The following is a 22,284-nucleotide window of genomic DNA, read 5'->3' as shown; positions in this document are numbered from 1 at the left end:
TTATTCTACAGAATTAAACGATTTGGCAGATAAGCGGGTCATACATATACTGGTTTGAGTAACTTTGAGCGCAACTTTTTTCTAAATAAAATGATTTACCAGTGACGTAAATTGCTAGTCATTTATTTTCATGCGGGCAGGAATTTGTTTACAAAAATGTGCAACAGGAAAGTATGGGAAAGTTTCAAAAATATTGCTACATCGGTATCAACTTAGTAAAATCATTAAGCAAAGAAACAACTAGTTTCCGTATCCACTTGATACCTATTTCTTTCTTTGCGTTTCGTCATTCTGCATAAAGACGCATACTCTCACTACTGATGAATCTTCTAACAACACCATCCGTGTATGTTTTCTTAATGTTGTCGCTTTTATCTTTATTTTTGACTCTTCATACAAATGTTGTTTGGTGTGTGAATTAGTTTTTCGATATTTCGAAATATCAAGAAACTAATTATTACATTACTCTGATTAGTGCCAAATGACTTTTTTCTTGAAATATTGTTTATACAATAAACAGTTTCCCAGTAAATTCTGGTGGAATGGCTCATTCCGTATATTTATTGTCATCAAGTTCCAATCTATACAGATAGAGCGATCCATACAACAACTCGTCGAAGCCCAGTTCCGCTCATTGGCTCGGCTGCCTCGCGCCAGCTGATCTCGCCTCCTATTGGTCACGGTTTTTCGTTAATAACTCGTAAACAAAGCCGCGGATCGCATTTTCGCTAAGGAAAAAGTTACTTCAAATAACCTTAGGGATCACCCCTTTCCATGTGTTAACATACTTAGGGGACACCCTGTATATATTCTTACTGCTACGATATTACTTTGTCTCATTCGAAATAGAGAATATCAATGAAAATGTTGAACGACTGATACAGCACAAGAGAAGATCATTCTCTTCTACCATATAAAGAACCTACAAAGCTATGGCAACATTCCTAAGGTTACTAGGCGCTGGAAAATGCGTCGAGAATTCTCGAGTCTCATTTTCGAATAAAATTCCCTCCGTCATATGCGAAACGACCGACGAGATCGCGAACAAAAAGAACGAACAGTCCCTAGGAATTGATAAAGGAACATTTACGGTTTTCCTTACAAATGAAACCGAGACATGAAAGTAACCAAATTACGAAACAATTTCCCCGCTATCGACTGTAAAGGTCTCCGTACTGAACCGCATTCACCTTCAACTTCCACCGATGTCCGTCCGCACGCGGAACATTATAAGCAACGGGTAAATGAAATTTAATAAGCGGACGATGCTCCGAATTGCACAGTTCCCAGAGCCTCGCCGTGCAAATAAATGTCCCATAAGAAACCATTACTGCAAATGGATGCGCGATTCGGTATCCAAGTTCGCATAACTGTCAGCAGGATCGTCGTCGCTTCTATCACCGCTGCCATTCGGTCGTGGATCGCTGTTAACAGATCCTTCATAAGATCCTCGCTCGAAGCAGCTCAGTTCAGTCAATTTGCATGAACGCCCGGGAATCGTCGAACGTTCCACTGGGAACAGATGGAACGCACAGGCCAGCGGTTACAATTCACAGTATTCCGAAACAGCGACTTCATAAATTCGCTTAATCTCCGCGCTCGAGATCCGAATCTCGAAGGAGGAGCGAACAAGAAGCCGGATCGAGCGTGTTCGCGTTCGGAACGACGAGCCTGGGGAAGAGCAGCGTTTTATAACTTCATAAAGAGAAGCAATGAAGCGTGCCGCGTCTCCTTCGACCGCGACGATATTCCGCGACCGAACGAGCGACGCTTTTAACGTATCATTGCGGTGCGGATACATTGCTCGCGCGCGCGGGCTCGCGCTGGAATGCGGAGCCGCCCGTGGAAAAATAAAATCCGAAGAATCGCCGGTGATCCGACGAAACGTAGCGTGTCCGTTATGGAAAACGAGCATTCCTGCGGACAAACAAATTGGCCGATACCGGGGACAGGTACGCGCACCTTGTAATTAATGTCCGCGAAAGGATGATCGTCCACGGAGGAAGCGATTCGTTATTGGGGCCCCGTTATCGCGCGCCATCGCTTCCTCAATATAATTGAATTAATAGAATCGAGACACGGCCGCGGTCGCGAGATATATCAGAGGATCCCCTATTCCCCCCTCGAACCCTTTCTCGCTCGCTCACAGGTGCGTCTCTGTTCTCGGATCAGCGGCAACAAGAATCCAACCGCGGCCGTTTAAAGCCGCCGCCCGATCGACAAATTAACGCCGACAGATCCAGCTTCCGATACGCGGGACCCGTCCGTCGATCGCGTATGAAGAAGCGCGAACATTCGACCCGACCCTCGGAAAATATTATACGACGAGACCGAGGCCTGTTCGAGAGATTGCCGGCATCTATTAGCCGGAGTGGCGCGCCTCGCATCGCCGAGATGTTCTTAAGCGATGCAACGGGATGATGAAGAAATTACGCTGGAAATGTTCGAGGATCGACGATTTATTTCGCCGCGGCAACGGTATTCGTATAATAGAATGCCTTTAAACGAATCGTTTTAGTCGTGCTTTGGTTTTCTACGAGCCGGTACGGAACCTTGAATCGAAAATTGCTTCTACTTATCATTCAATCGTCAGCCTCCACTGGACAATACCGTGTGCTTCTGCGGAAATGAGATACTCTACGCGGCGATGATAGATCGAAGTTCTACCGGTGATTCCAGTTTTTAATCCTTTGACTGCGGAAGATGCACAGATATGTCTATATACGGGATAGAATTATTAGTGCAGAAAAGCAAAGCAGAACTTTGATTATTTGTCCGGATAACGCGGAATAGGTATTTACCGAAGGGCTAAATTAAATATTCATTGATATATGCAATAAATAATGCTTTATATAGATTGTCTTAGATCAATTTATTTTTATATACAATGTATTTGGATAATCGATAGAGGGCGGATCTTTATGCAAAATGAAAATTGCTAAGTGAACTGAATTAAGTATAAATTTAAAAAAAAAGTATATTTCTTTCGTTAATAATTGTAGTAAATTGAAAAAAATACAGGAGGATTCTTAAATTTTTCTGATCGCTATACAGAATAATAATTTCCTTGGCTATTACAACCTTTTTTTTTCTCTATCGTACTATAATAAGACACCGATTTAGGACATTATTAAAGAGGAAAGCACAAGGCTTAATTCAAAAATATCTTGCGTTGCTTCCGCAAAATATGTCTTTATAAGATATATTTATAAGATAATAATAATATATCTTTATAAGATATATTTTAATGGTAAAACGGACAAATATTACATGTCTCTTTAGCTTGTAGGGTGTTACCATCTTTAACATTATGTTACCTCAGTGACCTTGCACGATATTTGAAATTGATGCTGCGAAATGTATACAATGTATGTATGCTTCGGAAATTGCATTTTGACCAACATTTTGGAAAAACGTAGCACTGTACGCCGCAATTCTTAGCAGCTCTAGGAAGCAGCGGCGCGGAATTTCGCGCGAAACAACATTGTTCCCGTTGTGAATCACGCACGCACCGGAGGCGTGGATTTATTTTCGAGTCCATTTCGTAGCATCGGCTCGCAGAGGATGAGTCATGGTGGTATTGTTCGGCCGGACGAGGAGATACAACACAAATCATTTCCTGCCGTATCCCTATCTATCTGCCTTCGCGTTTACGCGGCCGCGGCCGTGTGCGTGGCCGCATCCGCGTGTCCCGTGCACACGCGTGCGGATCCGCGAGCTCGCGGCTGTATAGGTGCAGCGACGCACAACGCATCTCACGCTCGAGTGCACGCGTCGCGCAATCGTCTAGCGTCGGACGCGTGCACGCGACGCTTTGCGAAAACCGTTTCTTTCGCGGACGATGCCAGAGGTGGCTTTTTGTTCGATTTAAGAAAATGCGGCACGTGCGCCTCACCGCACCGCACCTCGCTGCACCGCTCCGTGCCGCCAGCTGCCGTCTTTTCCTACAGACGTCTTGTGCTTCGCGTTCCTCCCTTCTTCGCTTCCTTCCGCGTACACTGCAATCGATAGATACGAATTATGCGGCATGAGGAAATTGAGGGTTTCGCCGTTTCAGCATGATGCATAAGTCCTGTCGCTGATGTTTTAAACGCAATTTCAATTTGAAGGGAAAATTTTATTATGCACGCGCGTCTTGTAACATTTTACAAGTTTTATTCTTCCTCTTTTAGATACGTTTTGGATTTACATACTTGGTTTTATTTGACATTGCTGCGTGTCAATAATTGCGTAATGTTAAAATCTTTTTGGTCTGTTCTTCTGCTTGAGTTTGATGGTAGAGATAGAGCATTTATGGTGTAAATTAATGTAATCGTTTTTAAAGGAAGATAACTTCGAGTTATTATCATGATGATAGTCTTTAACGTTACTTTAGTTTGTAAATTACATTGGAACAAAAGAAAATGCGCGAAATGGTCGATTTTTTTAATTTTATACTGTGCGGTTTTTTTTATCTGAAACACGTAAAACCTTTGACCAATTTGAAAAATCAAGATCACATATTAAGTATGGAATATTTGAATCTGAAATCTCGAAATTAAATTGTAAGAGCTTGATAAACATGTGATCAAGTATGATCGTATTATTTAATATATGTATACACGATTTTTCGGCTGCTTTGTGGCATAGTAATGGGGCGGTAAGTTCGGTGGAGCAAAACACGGCGTACCTTATGTTACTGTAAGACAGACAGTACACCTGGTATGACGCAACTGACGATCTGGATGATTTATGTGTTTCTCCCTCACAAATGAATAGAACAAAGCTAGCTACGCGAGGTGTGATTAAGCTTGACACTCGTTTAATAACACAAATAGTTTAATCTAGAACAAAGTGTTCTGTAGGTTACAAGCCATTTATACGTCTCTACGACGTTGAATATTCGAAAGAACATAATTTCCGACACTCTCAGAGATGGCTTAAGTAAAATTTTTATTTAAGAACGAATATGAAAATGCATAACAAATTATATATAAATGAACAAAAATTAATACTATCAAAATGAAATTTCGTACAATTCAGATACATCCATGGAACACTTTTTCCCCATCAGAGAGCAATGGGACACATTGTAAATAATAAATTTATATTCCATTCATTTTGAGGTTGCTTATTTTTAAGTCGTATAGCCATATTTATAATTAATAAAAATGAGAAAGAGAATGATACCACGTATTGTGTTAAACATTCAACTAATTATCTTCTTTTATTTCGAGGGTGCATACTTACCATAGCGCGCTACTAGATACCAATCAAAAGGTAACACCAGACGGTGGTGGCATCGAAATTGTCTAAAATCGGTGCAGTGTTCTGCGGTCCGTCGTCTCGATCGTCGGTGCATGTGCGTTACTATCGCGGCCGGCCAGACGAGGACTTTTTGCCAGGCCGTAAAAGTCAAATCGTTCTCGCCAAATCCTTGAGTGCGGTGCCACTGCTTTTTGCCGGGCACTGAAAGTTCCCGACACCGAGCCCTGGAACCGGGTCGATGCCAATACGCGTCGCGTATCGGGAAGCGTCGGGAGTTCTGCGGTCGTGTCCAGCGAATAATTGACCCCGGCGTTCGGTCCCGGCGCGTACATTATAAATGCGTGCGCGGCTACCAAGCAGGTATCCGTCCCGGCCTAGTGGGTAGTTAAGAAGTGGCTGCAGCTTCGACGTGACGTGTTATGGCTTTAACCGCAACAACGCGCCTCCGACCGCAGGAGCCCTTTACTCTGCTCTTTACTCTCGGCCCTCGCAACACGCCGCGCCGGGCCACGCCGCGCCGCTTCTACGTCCCTCCGCGTTCGACAGAGCCGAGCCGCGCCACGGCGGCTGCCTCGCCCATAATTACTCCGCGATGATTCCAATGGTATCGATCATCATCCGGCTACCCCTTCGTTCTTCGATTCCTCGCCCAGCTGTAATCCCTATTAGCCAGCCGTAATTACGAGCCGGTATCGTGTACCGACGCAACGCCGCGCCGCATTTCTGCGGACGTCACGAGCACATCCGATCTTCTCTTTCTTCCTTTCTTTCTTTCCTTTCGCTCGATCGCAGAAACTGGATCTAGGTCGTGCATGTCTGACTTCTCGGCGGTTCACGGCGAACCATTTCGTCCGAAAATCTAGCCGCAACGGGGTGAAATTTTTGCTCTTCTTCTCTGATGGCTAAACTTCGATGTCGAAAGAGTAAATGTTTATTTCAATTTGAACGCTAAACCTGCCGTACCGGTGAAGTTGGTCGGCTTCACCTTTTGTGTTCGAAAGTTGTTACAGTTGTAAAGACACGTTCGTAAGCAATGGTTGAACATTCTTGGCTCGACCATACATTGCAATAAACATAGCGAAACGGCTAAATAAAATCAGCCGTGTCGAACATAGAACAGCCCTTTTCAGTGCTCGGTAAATTTAGGGTTAGTGAGTGTTATCTATGTTTAGTCAATTCCATTTAAAGATATGAGGGTGACAAGGAAGAATCTCGAAAAAGAGTCGAATATCTGGAAAAGAATATACCAATGTTGGTTTTTTGATTTATTCACCCATAAAGCGCGGACTTCTTTGTCAAAAATAAAGAGTTCTTGTACCACGCGTTAGTCTCTTAATCATTTCTTGAAATGCTGTTCGCTCGTTCGTAATTTTCGGATGTCGTAAGATAATTGATTTAATCGTGTTCCTTTACAGAAATTTTTCGAGTAGATGTATTGGGTTGGCAACTAAGTAATTGCCGATTTGTTCAATGAAATAACAAATTTTTGTTTACTTGGAATGAAGTTTAATCTGTAATGTATTTTCCATTTTGTTCGATGACCTTTTGCCATCTCTCTGACAACTTGAAAATTCCACGCTCGTAGAAAGTCTGATCCTTTTCGGCCAAAAACTGAGTTAAGTGAGATTTTACAGCATCATCATCGTTAAAAGTTTTACCACGAAGGGAGTTGTCCAGGAATCGAAATAAGTGGTAATCCGATGGCGCGAGATCAGGGCGCTATATGGTGGGTATAACATCAATTCCCAACCAATATCCATCAATTTTTGCCGAGTGGACAAAGACGTGTGCGGCCTAGCATTGTCCTGGTGGAAAATGACACCTTTACGATTGACCAATTCTGGTCGCTTTTCCTTGACCGCTGCATTCAATTTGTCCAGTTGCTAACATTCACGGATAATAAAAAATAACATAACAATAATAATAATTTTATAATATAACATTTACGGATATGATAAAAATGGGAGTGAGAGACATCTATAACTGAAATCGGCAATTACTTAGTTGCCAACCCAATATTATATTTCATTTCCCAATAATTATCAAATCGTTTATTACTTACATTTTTCTTATAAGTAATGTTTAAAAATGACCAATAATTCAGTGATTCATTATATTTCGATAGCTGCAACATAGTCGCAAAAAATTAAAGGATTTCACAGTATACCTAAGATCGGAAATGGGATTATTTTCATCTGTAGACGTACGACAATTGCTGCAAACTTTAATAAAAAAATCGGTATTGGTATAAAACCGTAGTCGATTCAGGTTACATGCTCTTTCAAAATCCTCTGGATTCTATATATTGCATCCAGCAAATGAAAATTCAAATGGTACCGACCACAAGAAGGTTGTACGTTTCTAATACATGTAATTGCAATGCCACTGTCGGAGTAAACGGTGGTCAATTATGACTCGAGCAGACGGCAAAAAGTCGAATAATCAGCACTGGCAATAATCAGTACGTGCGCTCCGCCTTTCCGAGAATCGGCTGTAATGAACTCAATCTCCGAAGGTGTAAAAATAAACAATTGGCCGATTTTCCGTCAAGAAGTCCTTGCGATAATCGATGAAACTGCGTCCCGATTTTTCTCGATTCGTCCTCGCCATTTGTCCTTGCACGGTGCGAGTGAAAACAGGTAGTTTCGCGCACGCTGTAGATCAATTACGGAATAGCAGAGTTTACTTCGATATTCCTACATTTTCTTTCAACATGTTACACGGGAGATCATCTAAATCCTTATCTTGTAAACTTTTCCTGTTGCTTAATAGAGTCCTTCTCAAACACTTATGCCTGACGAAAAATATTTGAAATTACTACAAAGTAAAAAATTGATATTCTATGAAAGATAACATCAATTAAGCTTGCAAGTAATTGGTAACTAATCTTCGTTATTAATTCCCCGGTTCTATGTAATGCAACACCACATGCCGCATCGCATGAAACAGCACGCGTACATTGAATCTCAGCCAATAAAAAATGCCGAAGTGGGCAGGAAACAATTTACTGAGCATGCGTTTAATATTAGTTCAATTCATTGGCCGGCGAGCTCGTTCGCTAGTGTACCTACCATCATTTGTACGAAATAAGACATTGAGGTCTGGAGAGTCTAATCAAGCTTCATTTTCCGATAAGAAATCTCGCAAAAACGACTATTACTGCATCAACACTACGGTTATATAAAGTGCACCATGGAAAATGGAGCAACAAATCTAGGTACCTCGCGTTTTCTTTGCATCCACCTTACTTTCGAGACCTAATTAAAGTATTCATGCAGTCCTTTTCCGATTATAAAGAACTTGTAAAACTTTCCAATAAAGAAACGTCCATTTTTTTTCAAGAGAAAACCTGGTTTACTGTTTTAATTACACGGGGGATCACGTGTGGCAGTTGTATAATGACAAAACATCTTACATTCTCAAATAAGAATAGAACAAATATTTTTTGAATAATTGAACTATATTTAATCTCAGAGAGAACATACGACTATCTGTTATTCTTTAAAAGCTTGAAACAAAACATGCGACTACCAACTATTGTTGTACAAGATTTTTATTATTTCTCATCTCTGAAGATTTTTGATAGAAAGTATAAATATTGTTCATTTTATTGTAATGAAAATTTGCGATGAACTTGTGTTTTTTTTAATGCAATTATTTGATTCCGATTCAGATTTGCTTAAACCGTTTAGTTAATTATCAATATACAACTTGCTATTATTAAAGCACATTAATGTAATAGCTATGATAGTTAAATTACATTATCATTTTGTTGTTGTCGTTACATAAATATGTGGAACGATATTATAATCTTGACTTGTTACAGTCATTAATAGAAGTAACATTTTCTCGTTTAACTTGTTCCATACAATTAACGTTAATATTGCATAAAGAACCGCAGTCCAGTTACACTGTTCTACAATTTATGACTTCGAATTAGCCTTTCGAATAGATTTGTACGAACTGAATACGACAAGTCAAGGATCGTTGAAAATTGGATTAAAAATTCAGAAAAATTCGCAAAATACCAGCATACCAATTAAAACTGTATTACAATTACTGTTCAAGTATAAAACATCTCGAAAGTTGAAAATTAACAGTCTCCGTAGAAATCAATTTTCTCGAGAACTGCCCATGAGACATGAACAATATTACAGATGCATATTCAGCACGCCGAATAATAAAAGTTGCAAATACATCTACGTAGCTGTTATACATACTTTGCAAGAACTAGTATGCGCAAAACTTTAGCAACAACCTTCTGCTGCCATCTGTGCCTCGATGGGTCGATGGCGAGAACAGAGTCGCAAGTTTCGTCGCCGGTAGCCTCGGTGGGTAAGTACGGGACCCGAAGGTGTACCGGAAGGTGAACCGGCTCCCGGATACAGGATCGATGTGTAAATCATTCTCGGACATCGAGTAAGCTCGATGATTAATAACCGACGATGCTCGTTTAGAGAAGTTCAAAGGCGGCGACGCAGAAAAACGGATCGAGATGTCCGCGGTTCCCGCGCCCGCCCATTAATAATGCCAATTAAACCGGGCTACACCTCCTCGACAGATTGACGAGGAAGCTTTCCGCGATGCGATCGATTACACACCGTCGATCGTGCTCGACTTATCAATCGCTGCTTAACCTTCTACTCGGCGAGATTTCAATGGTGCACCGATCTTGTCCTTTCACTGATCGTTTAGAAAGTTATGCGTAAACTGGGAAAGAATGTGGTATTATGTATATAGATATACCATGGATGCAGTGCTTGTAGCAGAGATTCGATAAACCTGCAGCATTATGGTTGTGGTAATGGCGAGCACCGGCGAAGGTGAAGCAGTGACGAAATTCGAACTGATGTATATAGGGTGTGAGTTGTTATGAATATTTTCTATGGCTTAGCGCGCAGTTACCAACGTTTCACAACGGACGAGGTCTATCACGTGCTTCGAAACAGAACAACAAAACTTGACAGTGAAATTCTTGAACGTCTTCCGTCGTTTTCAATTTTGCATTTTTGCGGACGTAGCTTCGACGTTAGCTTCCCTTATCTTGAAGTTAATTAAAATGTTTTTTTCATGCGTTTTAGAATGTTCATTGCGTCCCACAAATGCGTTCTTTGTTGCAATAACTTTTAATTGAATATAGCTATTGGCGAAATTCATAACCATTTTAACCCTAGAAAGATAACCATATGACAACGTACGTAAAAGATAACCATACGCTTCAGAGTCGCATGCTTTTCTAAGGCGTCAATTTTATACTAACAATGGATATTTATTTAAGTTAATCTAGTCATTTTAAAGGTTTGGCATTATTGTAAAAATAAAATGCATTTATATTATATTTTTTTATATTTTAAGTAATTTTAAACTTAAATCACTAGACCTCTATGAAAAATTAACAAAAATCAACAGTCTTCGCAGGCGCCTCTGCGACGTAGGTTATCTTTCTCGGGTTAATGAAGCTTACGTTTGAACATATAGTTTATAATGTATTTACTTTCTTTTTATGGGTGTAGACTATCATCCATAAATAGTTGAACACTTGTAAGAATCTAATTAAGAGCTTCATTATTATTGTTTTGTTATTTTATTGTTTCGTAATCCGACGTAATCTGCCATCGCTGTTAAAGAAATGCTTATTTTAGATCAGTTCGTATTTAAAATATAAGGAATTCTAAAAGTCGTAAAAATAATTCTTCTGCATTCAAAACACTATCTTCATCTGTGACTGTACTTATAGGAGCATCTATTCGTGTAAGATGATATTCGTGTAATATGAATATATTGGATATATTATCCAATGTTGACTGTTACTAAAAAAACAAACACTAACTGCACTGTTTCATTAGAAAGTTTTGAACGAAACAACTATTTAGTCAATATTTTATGGAAAAGTTTTAACAAGTGTCCCAAACTTATTGAGTACCAGTGTGCGTGCGTGTGTGCGTGCATTAAATTTGTATTAAAAATGAATCCTTTGTCATTAACGCTTCAAATTAAATATAAAATGATAAACGTTGAAAATAATTCCTGCATTCGAGTAGAATTTGGCATAACATTGTGTTGATACAGACTACATGAAACAACAGTCTCTAATCTGGAAAGTACTATAATTATCAGCAGTCTTGTTATTTCTCTCGTGAAGAGGATTGATACATATATGTATAACAGATACTCAATAATCGTTAAACTCTGTTCGTTAACTCTTAATTCGTTAATTATGAGTTAATCGTTCGTTAATCGTTAAACTCTTCCATGATTACACGTTGGGCGTGAATGGCAGCATTGGCGTAATTATTATTTTATCGTAGCTATGATGCAAGACAATTCGCGAAGTAGCGGCAAAAGGTGCGCGGTACCAACGAGCACCAGCACACGAAGGATCCAGCAGCCTTCCCGATTGCTCGGCATTTCTCGATCGCGGCCGCTGTTTCCAGAGCGATCGCGATCGGGACACGGGCGTGTTTGTGTCAACGTGTTTGCACGTGGGCGGCGCGATATGAGAGATCGCCTCGTTACCTTATACCATACACCCGCTTCCAGAACAGGGCCTGAAAACCGTCCAGGGGAAACAGGTTAGCCGGATACACGCTTATAAATGTTTCTGCGTACGTTCTGAGATATTGCTTTTCCTGGTTAACTAGTTGGGTGTCCGAGATATCGGCGGTCGCGGAAAGTCGACGGCGGATCGCCATCGCGTCTGGCCCGGTAATTAAAATGGCTTTTCCCGCGGGCGGTGCGTATTTCAAACGCTGATAACGAGAAGGAGAGTAAGAGAGAAAGAGAGAGAGAGAGAGAGAGAGAGAGAGATGCTATTTATAGTCCCACCGGTAAGTACACAGCCGAGTATGCATTGCGCAGAATCTACGGAGACTCGCGTAGAAACGTTGCGCAGGTAACACGATATCGGGCAATTCCGCAGCCGCTTGCGTCAATCTCGAGAAAAAGCCGGTCGCGGGAGTGGGTTTCGCGAATTACCGGTGAAAGACGGCATCGGGAATCGGAGCGACGACGATATCGTTTAGCTCGCGGCTTATCGTGGATCGAGGGATTCCGAACGCGCGGGTTAATTACCGCAGGATCATTCTCTGAAAAGATTTCTACGGTCGTTGGAGTCTCGTCCTAGCGAAACAAATCCGTCGGTGGCGAGAGGCACGCGGGTCCTGGACGCTCATCGATTAATAATGTTTCCAGCGTCTAATTCCAGCCCTTCGGGAGGTATGACGAATAGGCGCGTTATCCACGCGAGTCCGTGCTTCGGTTTCGGCTTGGTGAGACCAAGGGTTGGCCTCTCGCTCCGTCGCTGTTTCTCTCCGTTGCGTCGCGGTCCCCCTCCTTCCCCCTTCGCTCCCTCTTGGTCTCTCTCTTCGTAACAGAGAAGGGGGTTGAAGGGGGTGGCAGATTGATCCGTCACGGAGCGCGAGCACAATCACCCCCATTAGACATTATGTGCCTCCCAGCCACACATACACGCACTTACGCCCGCGCTCGCCTACCCCGCGGGACGCGTGTGTGCGCGCCTCTGTGCCTGCGTGCTTGCGCGTGTGCGTGCGTGAAGCGTTACCGTGCCCGGCCACCGAAATGCATCCACTCTGTACGCCGGGTCTGAGCTATGATACTAGTGCTGATCTACGGTACTGACCGCTATGGCGCGGCGCTGCAACAAATTCGAATTCGCACCGGCTACCGTCTTTGACGGCGGCTGGATCGGCTGCTTCACCGGTATTCTTTGATCTGCTGCTCGGCAAAGAGCTATCCGCGTCCGGCTATCCGCGTCCAGCTCTCCACGGAGATGGGGCGGCAGTTACTTTAGATTCTACGATCTGTGCTGACTTTATCTTCTTCTGATTATCTCGCCGGGTTTGGTAACTAACGACACTCGACCATCGGTACTTGTTTGACAAAAATATAACCGCGTATGCTTGTGGGATCACTTGTATCTTTAGTTATCGATTGTTTTCAATATACTTTTTAACACATTGCGGACGGGGCTCTGCGCGTTCAACACGCCCTCAAAGACCGCACATTTTCGAACGCTCCAAAAACATGCTTGGCAAGTAACAGGAAGCGGATACGCACATTTCTAATTTGCATTTAGTATTCTTAAATAATACTATATATACATAGTTTATATATCTGTTTATTATATAAGATTTTTTACATTTTAACTATTATTTATTATACAAATTTGAATATTGATTTAGAGTGGCTATAATGACTGATCATTTCTACATGCTTGGAATGATTCATTTGTTTCGCTAAAATTACTTAGGAATGCGGGAGGCTTCGTTACCATGGTTACGTAACAGAAATATTTGCGGCTGGTTGCTTGTTGCCGATTAAATAAAAAAAACATGAAAACGAGATATCTCGTGACCCGTCCGCAACGTTCAATTTGCTAAAAACGAGATATCTCGTGAGCCGTCCGCAATGTGTTAAGGTACCCATTCTGGACACGTAAGCTTTTCTATAGAGCTTATTGAAACATGTGACAATTGAAATTAATTGATATAAACTAGATAGTCAGATAACAATATTTAAACTCGGAGTCTGTTTCCGGGCCCCGCCAAACGAATGTTAACCCTCGAATGGTGGAGCTTTTGACGACTGTACGGTTTACGATGCTTGCGGGACAGACACGAATTTATTGATCAATTTTGCGAACGTATATTCGAGCTGTTCGAAGCTGTTCCTTTTTTTACGCGTTAGTTTTGCTACTCCCGTTAATGGAACAGCTAACGACTCGAATTAACCCATTTGCATCCCCAAGCGGAATAATCCACGCTTCATGATTGTCAGCTAACATCAATTAGTTAACTATTTCTGAGGTTAATTACTAGACTAGTTAACTATCGTCACATAGATACTAGACTACTCGGTCTATATTACCACGCGATACCGTGAACTAATGCACATCATTCGAACAATTCCGCAGTTGGTGACAGTTGACAATCATCGAACGCGGATTATTTCGCTTGCGAATGCAAATGGATTAATCTGTATGGAATGCTGTTTATCGTAAAAATCAGGAAAGATTTGCACTAACACTCTGTATGTATAAGTAACTGTTCTATTATCAGGATTTTTGACTGACAGATAATCTTAAGATAATTTCAAGAATCTGCAACCAACTTACTAACTAGGTTACTAACTAGGCTAGTAAGTTAAGGACGTCATTCCTGAATAGATTAGGGTTATTAATAACGCACGATCAAATACAGCCCTCTTACCCTTTAGGAACAATATCCCACATCACATACATTGCTACACCGGACGTTCGTAGGTGACACCATTTCACGACCAGGTTTGGAAATTTACTATTGAATTTTATTAGGATATTTGAGGCACGAAAGTGTTAAAGCAGCGATCACTATGATTCTTAACTTTCCAATTTCATTGATTGAATTACTTTGATCTGGTAGAATTTCTTGGAATGTATGCTCTTATGAACCAACTTAGGAAAATTCTGTGTACCATACTGTAATGTAAATACAACTCATCATAAACTACTGTAAATAAGATTGTTCATTTTTTATCTTGTTTTATAATACATCTCTAGTAGAATAAAAATGCATAAATCATGGATTCTATTCACAACATTCAAAGGTTGTACTCTTAACAATTCTCGCATTTAGAATCGCTCCATTAGAATTTCACGAACGAATGTACCAAATTAGATCCCGACAGACTATACATTTATATACCACATAATCCAATTCGAAAAAAGAAACTGGCAAATAAAACCCAACATACATTCCGTCGATTTCACTCGTATGCAATCTGTAACATCTTTTCATTCGAGATCAAATTTACTTTTTCTGCCTAGTCACAAATTATCTTGCAACTGCATTTGCCAGTGCGTTTCACGACAGTCTAGCTCGACTACCGTCCCCTGATCATCATAACCGCAATCGATGGTCTTGTTTGCTATCAAGCACGACCACACAAATCACCGTTCTCCAAATTCCTCCAGCGTGTCCTCGAGCCCTGGATGGAAGCTCGGCGCGAGGATACATTGTGAAATAAATCCACGACGGGGCCGAGCATCCTCTCCAATCCAGCGGAACATTCGTTCGATTTTGCGGGGGTGGCGAGCGCGCGCGAGCACGCCCGGGTCCCAGATCCGCGCGTTCGAATTCAGCCCGCATCCGAACTTGATTCTGAAAACCGAACGACACGAAAGCGCGTGCGGCGACACGGAGCGCTGCTCACCATTTCCCGCGACTGGCGAAGCCACCCACGTAGCCCGACGCTCGTTTGTCATCCGACAAATAGCCTTTCTGCCGACCGCGTTACACGAGAAGAGTCAAGTACGTGTGTCGACACGAGTGCGCGCCGCCCGTACGCGTGTCTCCCGTCTCGTACGGAAGGATTCGCACTCGTAAGATTATTATTATCTTAACGGCCACGGCCGAGCCCGACCCGGCCCGGCCCGGCCTGACGATATTTCTCCGCAACAGAAATACCTTCCATCCTATCCCATTAATTCTCGCTAGGCATGCGCGACCTCGCTGTCGATCTTGAGTCTTCAACCTGCTACAATGACCATGTAACATGGGCGGAACTATTCAAAAGACAATTGCAGAACTTGGACAATTTTCAATAAAAGTCTTTTACAGAATATAATGCTGCGGCTGCTAACGAATGCATAATTATTTGCCCCGGAGACCAATGAACTTTAGAATGGCGTCGTTAATAAACTCATCGGATTAATCGTCGCTGTCTTACTACAAATTCTAAGGATTCCGGAATACATAATTAGTGGACTGCTGACTGGTCACGTTTATGAGAAAAACGTGTAGAACAAATGCAAAATAGTGAAAACATTTAAACAATTTGAAAGTATTATTATTTAATGTCAACTGATTATCATTATTAAGAAAGGAAATAAATGTTTATGCAGTTCCTGCATCTTGCATTTAATGAGGACAATTTTTATTTTGCACAAAACGGTCACCCACTCTAATAATTAGTTACTCTGAGAATTATATTGTTAGTTGATGATCATCATCGTCCTCTTTAGATGATGGTTCGTTAAGGAAATAATCATTCAAGAAATTAACTGGAACAATTTGTCGTAAGTTGCTGTCTAACAAATTAGAAAAACTGACGCATTGCGATAATATGGAAGCTGTAACTGACATGTCATTCGTCATTTTCATATTTGCGGTAGCATATTTTAATCGGAAGTTCTTCTAGAACTAGAAGAACTAGAAAACATTGATATTTAGTTCGCTTGTTAACGATAACACTCTCAATGATTACAAAATCTTGCGTTTCTGTAGCTGATTAGTTGCATGTTTACAAAAGGATTTATAGGTAACCAGTATTTATATAGTAATTTCACAGAAATCATAAGCGAAGTCTAAACTCGTGCCCGACTTCGGAGAATCGCGTCGCAAGGGTGGCGCGCCACGGTAAGGGTGAAAAGTAGGTTCATCCTTCTTCTGCTGTTCGTTTTCGCTGCGAGATCCTTCATCGGCGCACTTACAACATCTGGCGAGAGAGCAGAGCGAGGTGGTAAAGTCACACGAGAGAAAAAACGACGCGGTAAGCGATACGAGGATTCACTGATGGATTAGACGCTATTCGAGGAATGCCTGAACGGCGACCGTGGCATCCGCTTGATCGATGCTTTCTTCTCCGAGTGGTCTGCTGGTAATTATTCGTGCCAACGGACAAGTCACCGGTGCATCTGTTTACCACTGAACTGAAGATTTTCGTGAAGCAGAAAAATAGACAGCTTTACGCAACGCGAAGTGCGAAAATTAGTTGACTTCGGTTCATCTCCATATGTTCCCCGAAATGAAAATTCATCTACCATCTCTTTCTGGATACCGTTTCTTGTTCGTGGTGGGAGACGTATTTCTTTAAGATGTGACAATACAAAAGGTAAAAGTGCTTTTATGCAACTATTTTTTAAGAATGTGTAAGGGTCGACCCTAAAACATTGGGATAATTTCATGAGTACATACGTACAAAATCATGTGACAATAGTAACGATTGAACTGTAATACAAATATGACTATTCTCTGCGTTCAGAGGAATTTATTAATGACAGAGAAATTAAAATTATCAATGAATCATGAAAGCCAATTTCCACAATGCTATTTCGATAAAAGCACATCGTATCGTATCGCTGAAAAGATAAGTCGAGAAAGATTGTAACTTTCACGAGATTGTGCAGCTGGAAGAAAGACTTTTAATCTCTGCGAGATACAGAAATGTTGCATCTTCAGCAATATCCCCGCGGCTTCAGTTATTAATCACCTCTTCCATCGTGCTTTCGAAATTTTTTGAATCCCGTAAAGACGGAAGCAACGTCGAGATTTTCTGTAGGGGATGAAGGAGCGAGCGGGAAGGATAGAGAAAGGAAAGGGAGGAGCAAGGACGAGGTGAGATGAATAAATAAGAGGGTTTTGAAAGGCGCTCGCTGTGGTCTAGGAGGTTATTACGTGGCGTCACGCGATGATGTATCCGCGCTGGTTCAGATTGTCTCCGCGAGATGGGACCACCAACCGTGAAATATGCACCAACCCCCGGGTTAAACCCCCTTGAGGCACACCACCCACCCTTATTCACCGCCGCATCACCACCTTTGGATGCCGAAAGAGATCCACTTCGCGTCTTCTTACCAGAGATAATCTGCGTTGTATCCCCCTGCTCAAATTTGCATATCAATCTTACGACGGTCATATCCCAAATATAATTAACCCCTATTGGGTGATAGTTCCATCTATTCGATAGTAATTTTAAAGACCGAACAGTTTGGGGACTGCTGTATTTATCATGAAATTAATATTTATCGAACTGTAAATTGAGTAATAGTGGTGTGTCTCCTGATACTGCACAGTTTTGCTTCTTCATCATGCTTCTAATATTTTTTGCTATTTAGTAGACTTTGAACATTCAGTACTCAACTATCTAAATTAATAATCGACGTTTCCTATTGTAAGACCGCGACAGTTTTTAAACATTTACAATTTTGCTGACTAATTCGAAAACAAATTAAAAGAACTCTCACACAGTCCAGCTACGATTTTTTAAACGTAGAGATTTACGGGAATATCATTCGGATACTTGGCTAAAGATTTAAATTACTGCCCTATTAATAATCTCCTCCTCCCAAGTGCGCAATCTGAGTGCGAATTTATGTTTATATTTTTTTTTATTTAGTTCATGTTAATTTCTTACCATCGTGTGCAATTTAGGAAAAAAATGTAGAAGAGAGAAAGAATAAACAATCTCGTGCAGTGATGCATAACATGTCAAAATTGTATTGAAGCTGAATGACTCGCCATTAGGGGAACCCGCGGTCGATAGCTTTTAAAATGTTTTGGCAAATCGAAACGACGGCCCTCATACCAAACTGGAATATCGCGATGGTACATTAGAAGGGATATATTTGGCCGATGTAGCAATAATTTCCATGCATATATATGTGCGTATGGAGGTGGTACAGTGACGGCACATAGATCACAAGGGCTCGCTGACACGCGACAGCACGTGCCCTCTCTCTCTCTCTCTCTCTCTCTCTCTCTCTCTCTCTCTCTCTCTCTATCTATCTATCTATCTCTATCTCTCGATCTCTGTTTCTCTCTATCTGTCCAGTCAACCTCCACGTGCCTCTGTACTTAGGGTGAACTTCATGCGCTTTCCACCCACCACAAACGACAAACCACTCGAGTGGATCCCCCTCGTTTCGTATGTGGCATAACCCTTCTTCCAGCCATTATCCTGACGCTATTCATGCTTAATACAACGGATCTCCGGAATATCCGCCGCTCATGGAAATTCCAGGAAACCCCGAACTTTCCCGGAAAATATCGGCCAAACATTAGAATATTCGGCGAAACAGAAAATATGCATGTTGGAACTTCGAATGAGATGCTGTAACAATAAAATCGTTCATCATAAAGTTGAAATCATTTACTAATATGATGTGACAGCTGTTAACATCCACTGCATTTAATTGTGTACGTAGTGTTTCACTTTGTTGTAAAAAGAAATTTTATTCGATGAGGTTACCTTCCATATTTCTTCACAAATGTACGAACAGAAACTTACTCCACTAGTCAATTAATCCACTAGACAGCAAATTTCAGATATTTGTGACAATAATGAGTAGACGAAATACAAAACAGTAAAAGCATCGGAAAAATGTGAGGATATGTTCATATTATTCTGGAATAACTAAATTATCAAGAGAAGAAATGAAGTGTAACTTCCTTTTCTTGCAATTAATGCAACAAATTTGTATTTTATACGAACATTCGCAATTTCTCATTTACTATTTGGAACAGTAAGCAAAGTTTGGACCGACATTTCTGAATCGTAGTACTCATGTGATTCGTTTTACCGATTTCAGATATTCATTCAGTGTCCAATTCCAGTGTCCATTCAGATGTCCAATATTTTTCCCTGGCGGATACAATTAATAAATAAACAAATAATAGTAAAACAAAAGTTTTCTACAATCACGGAAGCATCCTTGACATTTCCAGTGGTTCTCATCAATGATTCAAACTCAATGCGAATAATATAATTCACGCCAGCGTTCGATTCCGGTCGCTCGAAAGACGCAAAACGTAAATAGTAAATACCATTGAGGCCAAGATCCATTGATTAAGGATTGAATAGTGATCACCGTTGAGAACAGCGGACGATCAATCGACATTTGCCAGCCGTGAAGATCGGTCGTCGAAGAACGCTTTTCGTGTCCCGTCGAACGGCGACACGGTCGAATATTGTTTTATTTCATAATAGTGAAGAACTATTGAACGTGTAACGACATGTCTGTGATTGTGGACGTAATTGACGTGTGGAGTAATGACTATTATTCGAATTGCGGAAGCAGGCCACGGGGCATTGACTCGTCGCAGATATTTTACAGTAAGTCCATCCTTTTTTTAATTTCTGAATTAAATAATCTTTAGTGAAATTAATGGAAACCCATCGAAGCTATCAGAACGTGTAATCCGCCATTATTATCCTGTAATTTCTGAATGTTGAAACGTGTCCCGATCATATCGATCATATCGATCATATCGACGATATCGATGATTCCCACATTTTCGCGGGTTAATTAAACCGCGATCGCCGGACGGATCATTCGATTTAATTAAGCCCGGAGCCCGGCGATCCTCGTTAAGCTGCGTGGCTGATGGAACGGGAGGTAAACCAAACTGTTTACCATCTCGTAAATTCGTCGACGAATTGTAGCGTGCACGCACAATAATCGCGTCTAAACAAGGGGATGACGGACAGAGCGTAATCATATTACGATGGCATGGCCTTTAGCTCTCTTGGGGATCGAGGAGGGCTGTGCGCTTGACATTTAACATTTCCCGCGGGCTCCCCGCGACTTCGTCTATCATCAAGAGATCCCACTCTTGTAACATTTGCCAGATATATGGCGCGTTTTCCCGGCGAGGAGAACTCGTACCGCAAGCTGGTTCAATTCGATTTCCTTGCTCGTATATACCTGATACGTTAGAGAGAGCCGAGTCTTACGGGACATTTTCAAGCTACGATTTCCTGCAGTATAAAGTTGCTGTGTAATTGGAATGATAATTGGCCTACGTTCGTAGCTCTTCGTGCACTAGTCGTCGTGGAAACGTACTCAAATATCGTGCAGATGAACACGGTGTTTTAGTTCAAGTACTTTAAGTTCGTGTTTAGCACGCGTTGGCAGGTTATGTAGTGCCCAAGTTTATAGAAAAGTGCGACGTCTTGTTTAACCCTTAAATGCACCGTGTTGCCATTTGGCAACATACAGAAGAATATTTTGTTTTGTAGCCGATTGGCTATATACGATAATTTTGTAATAAAAAACTATTTTCCTAAAGATATAATTTTTTTCTTCGCTTTTTTCCCTTAATACACACTCATTTTTTAAATGAAGTTTGATAAGTAGAAATTGAAAACAAAAAATCATGCATTTAAGGGTTAAATCATCAAATTAACTACAAAAATGGAGAAAGACGAGCCTCTTTATTTGTCATCTTAGGGAAATAAAAATGAATGCATATCTGTCATTATATTATTTTCTGTTAACGAATAAACTATTATATGTTCCATATTGTCGAACATACATACATATACATATCTCAAATGTACTTTTCGGCATGTGGTCACGGAATTTTGTTTTAACGAAAATTCTACATGTTTCGAGACTTGAAATATTATCATAGAAGACTTCATACAAAATGAAAATTTGAGACATTCTGAACAATTCTCACTAGGTCAGTTACCTAATATATTTTTAGTTTCATGTTTACCAAAAGCTGCTCAAACTTGAAGAAACTTTAAAAGCAATACGACATCTAGGAATGTTCGAAATGTGCTCGTTTCGTTGAAAAGAAACAAATATGAAACAAACTAATCGCAGAAACAATACAATATCCATCGAATGATGGTTAATAACTGCTGCTTTTATGCACTTGTGTCGAACGTAAGTGGGTGAAACACAAAATAGCCAAAGCATTAGAACAACTTCAAAATACTACTTCAACAAAGCTAAACTTCCATTTCGAACGTATTTGTTGCAATCGAGATAAAAAAAATTAAATTTTTTATGATGTTATAAAAAAGCCTCAAGATAACACAAGTCTCAAGATAAGAAAGTTTGCAAGACTTCTCGATAGAGTATTTCCCAGAGGCAGATGATCATTCGATAATGGAAGGCAGCCGAAGAGGCAGCGGGTGCTCATCTCGCTGGGAGGCGAGATGTATCACGCGGCCTCGCAATTTATTTTTGTATCAAGTGGATGTGTCTAACTAGTTTGTCCCGGCGAAAGTAAGAGCCTCTCCTCCCAAGATTAACGATACTTTAGTGCTGTTTTAAAGAGGTCCGTCCCTATCTCAGTCCCCGGACTTTCGCTCGGATACTTGCACCCCCTGCAGAAAATACTCAGGATCAACCTGCTCCACCTCTCGCTGCCTTCCTTCGGCAGACTCTCGCCCCGGATCCCACCCTTAGCTCCTCCTGAACTCACCACTTCGTTATTTCCTACCGCCGCACTACCCTCGAATGGGAGG

At 41.2% G+C, this 22,284-nt stretch overlaps 1 protein-coding gene across 6 annotated transcripts in view; it reads left to right on the top strand.

Moving 5' to 3' along the window:
* Positions 1–22,284, top strand: part of sv (paired box protein shaven) — a 248,830-nt gene that overhangs the window by 163,013 nt on the left and 63,533 nt on the right. Inside the window, exon 1 of one of the 6 annotated variants that reach the window (XM_033476262.2) lies at positions 19,932–20,136. The exons of the other annotated variants lie outside the window; for them this stretch is intronic. Coding sequence (XP_033332153.1) covers positions 20,037–20,136 — 100 coding nt within the window. The 5' untranslated portion in view covers positions 19,932–20,036. Of the gene's footprint in view, positions 1–19,931; positions 20,137–22,284 lie in introns of those variants that run through there. 6 annotated transcript variants of the gene reach the window in all.

Source organism: Megalopta genalis, chromosome 6 (genome assembly GCF_051020955.1).
Source record: "Megalopta genalis isolate 19385.01 chromosome 6, iyMegGena1_principal, whole genome shotgun sequence".
Lineage (NCBI taxonomy): Eukaryota > Metazoa > Arthropoda > Insecta > Hymenoptera > Halictidae > Megalopta > Megalopta genalis.
The sequence above is the reverse complement of the archived record's forward strand: the minus strand, read 5'-3'. Positions and strand labels throughout refer to the sequence as shown.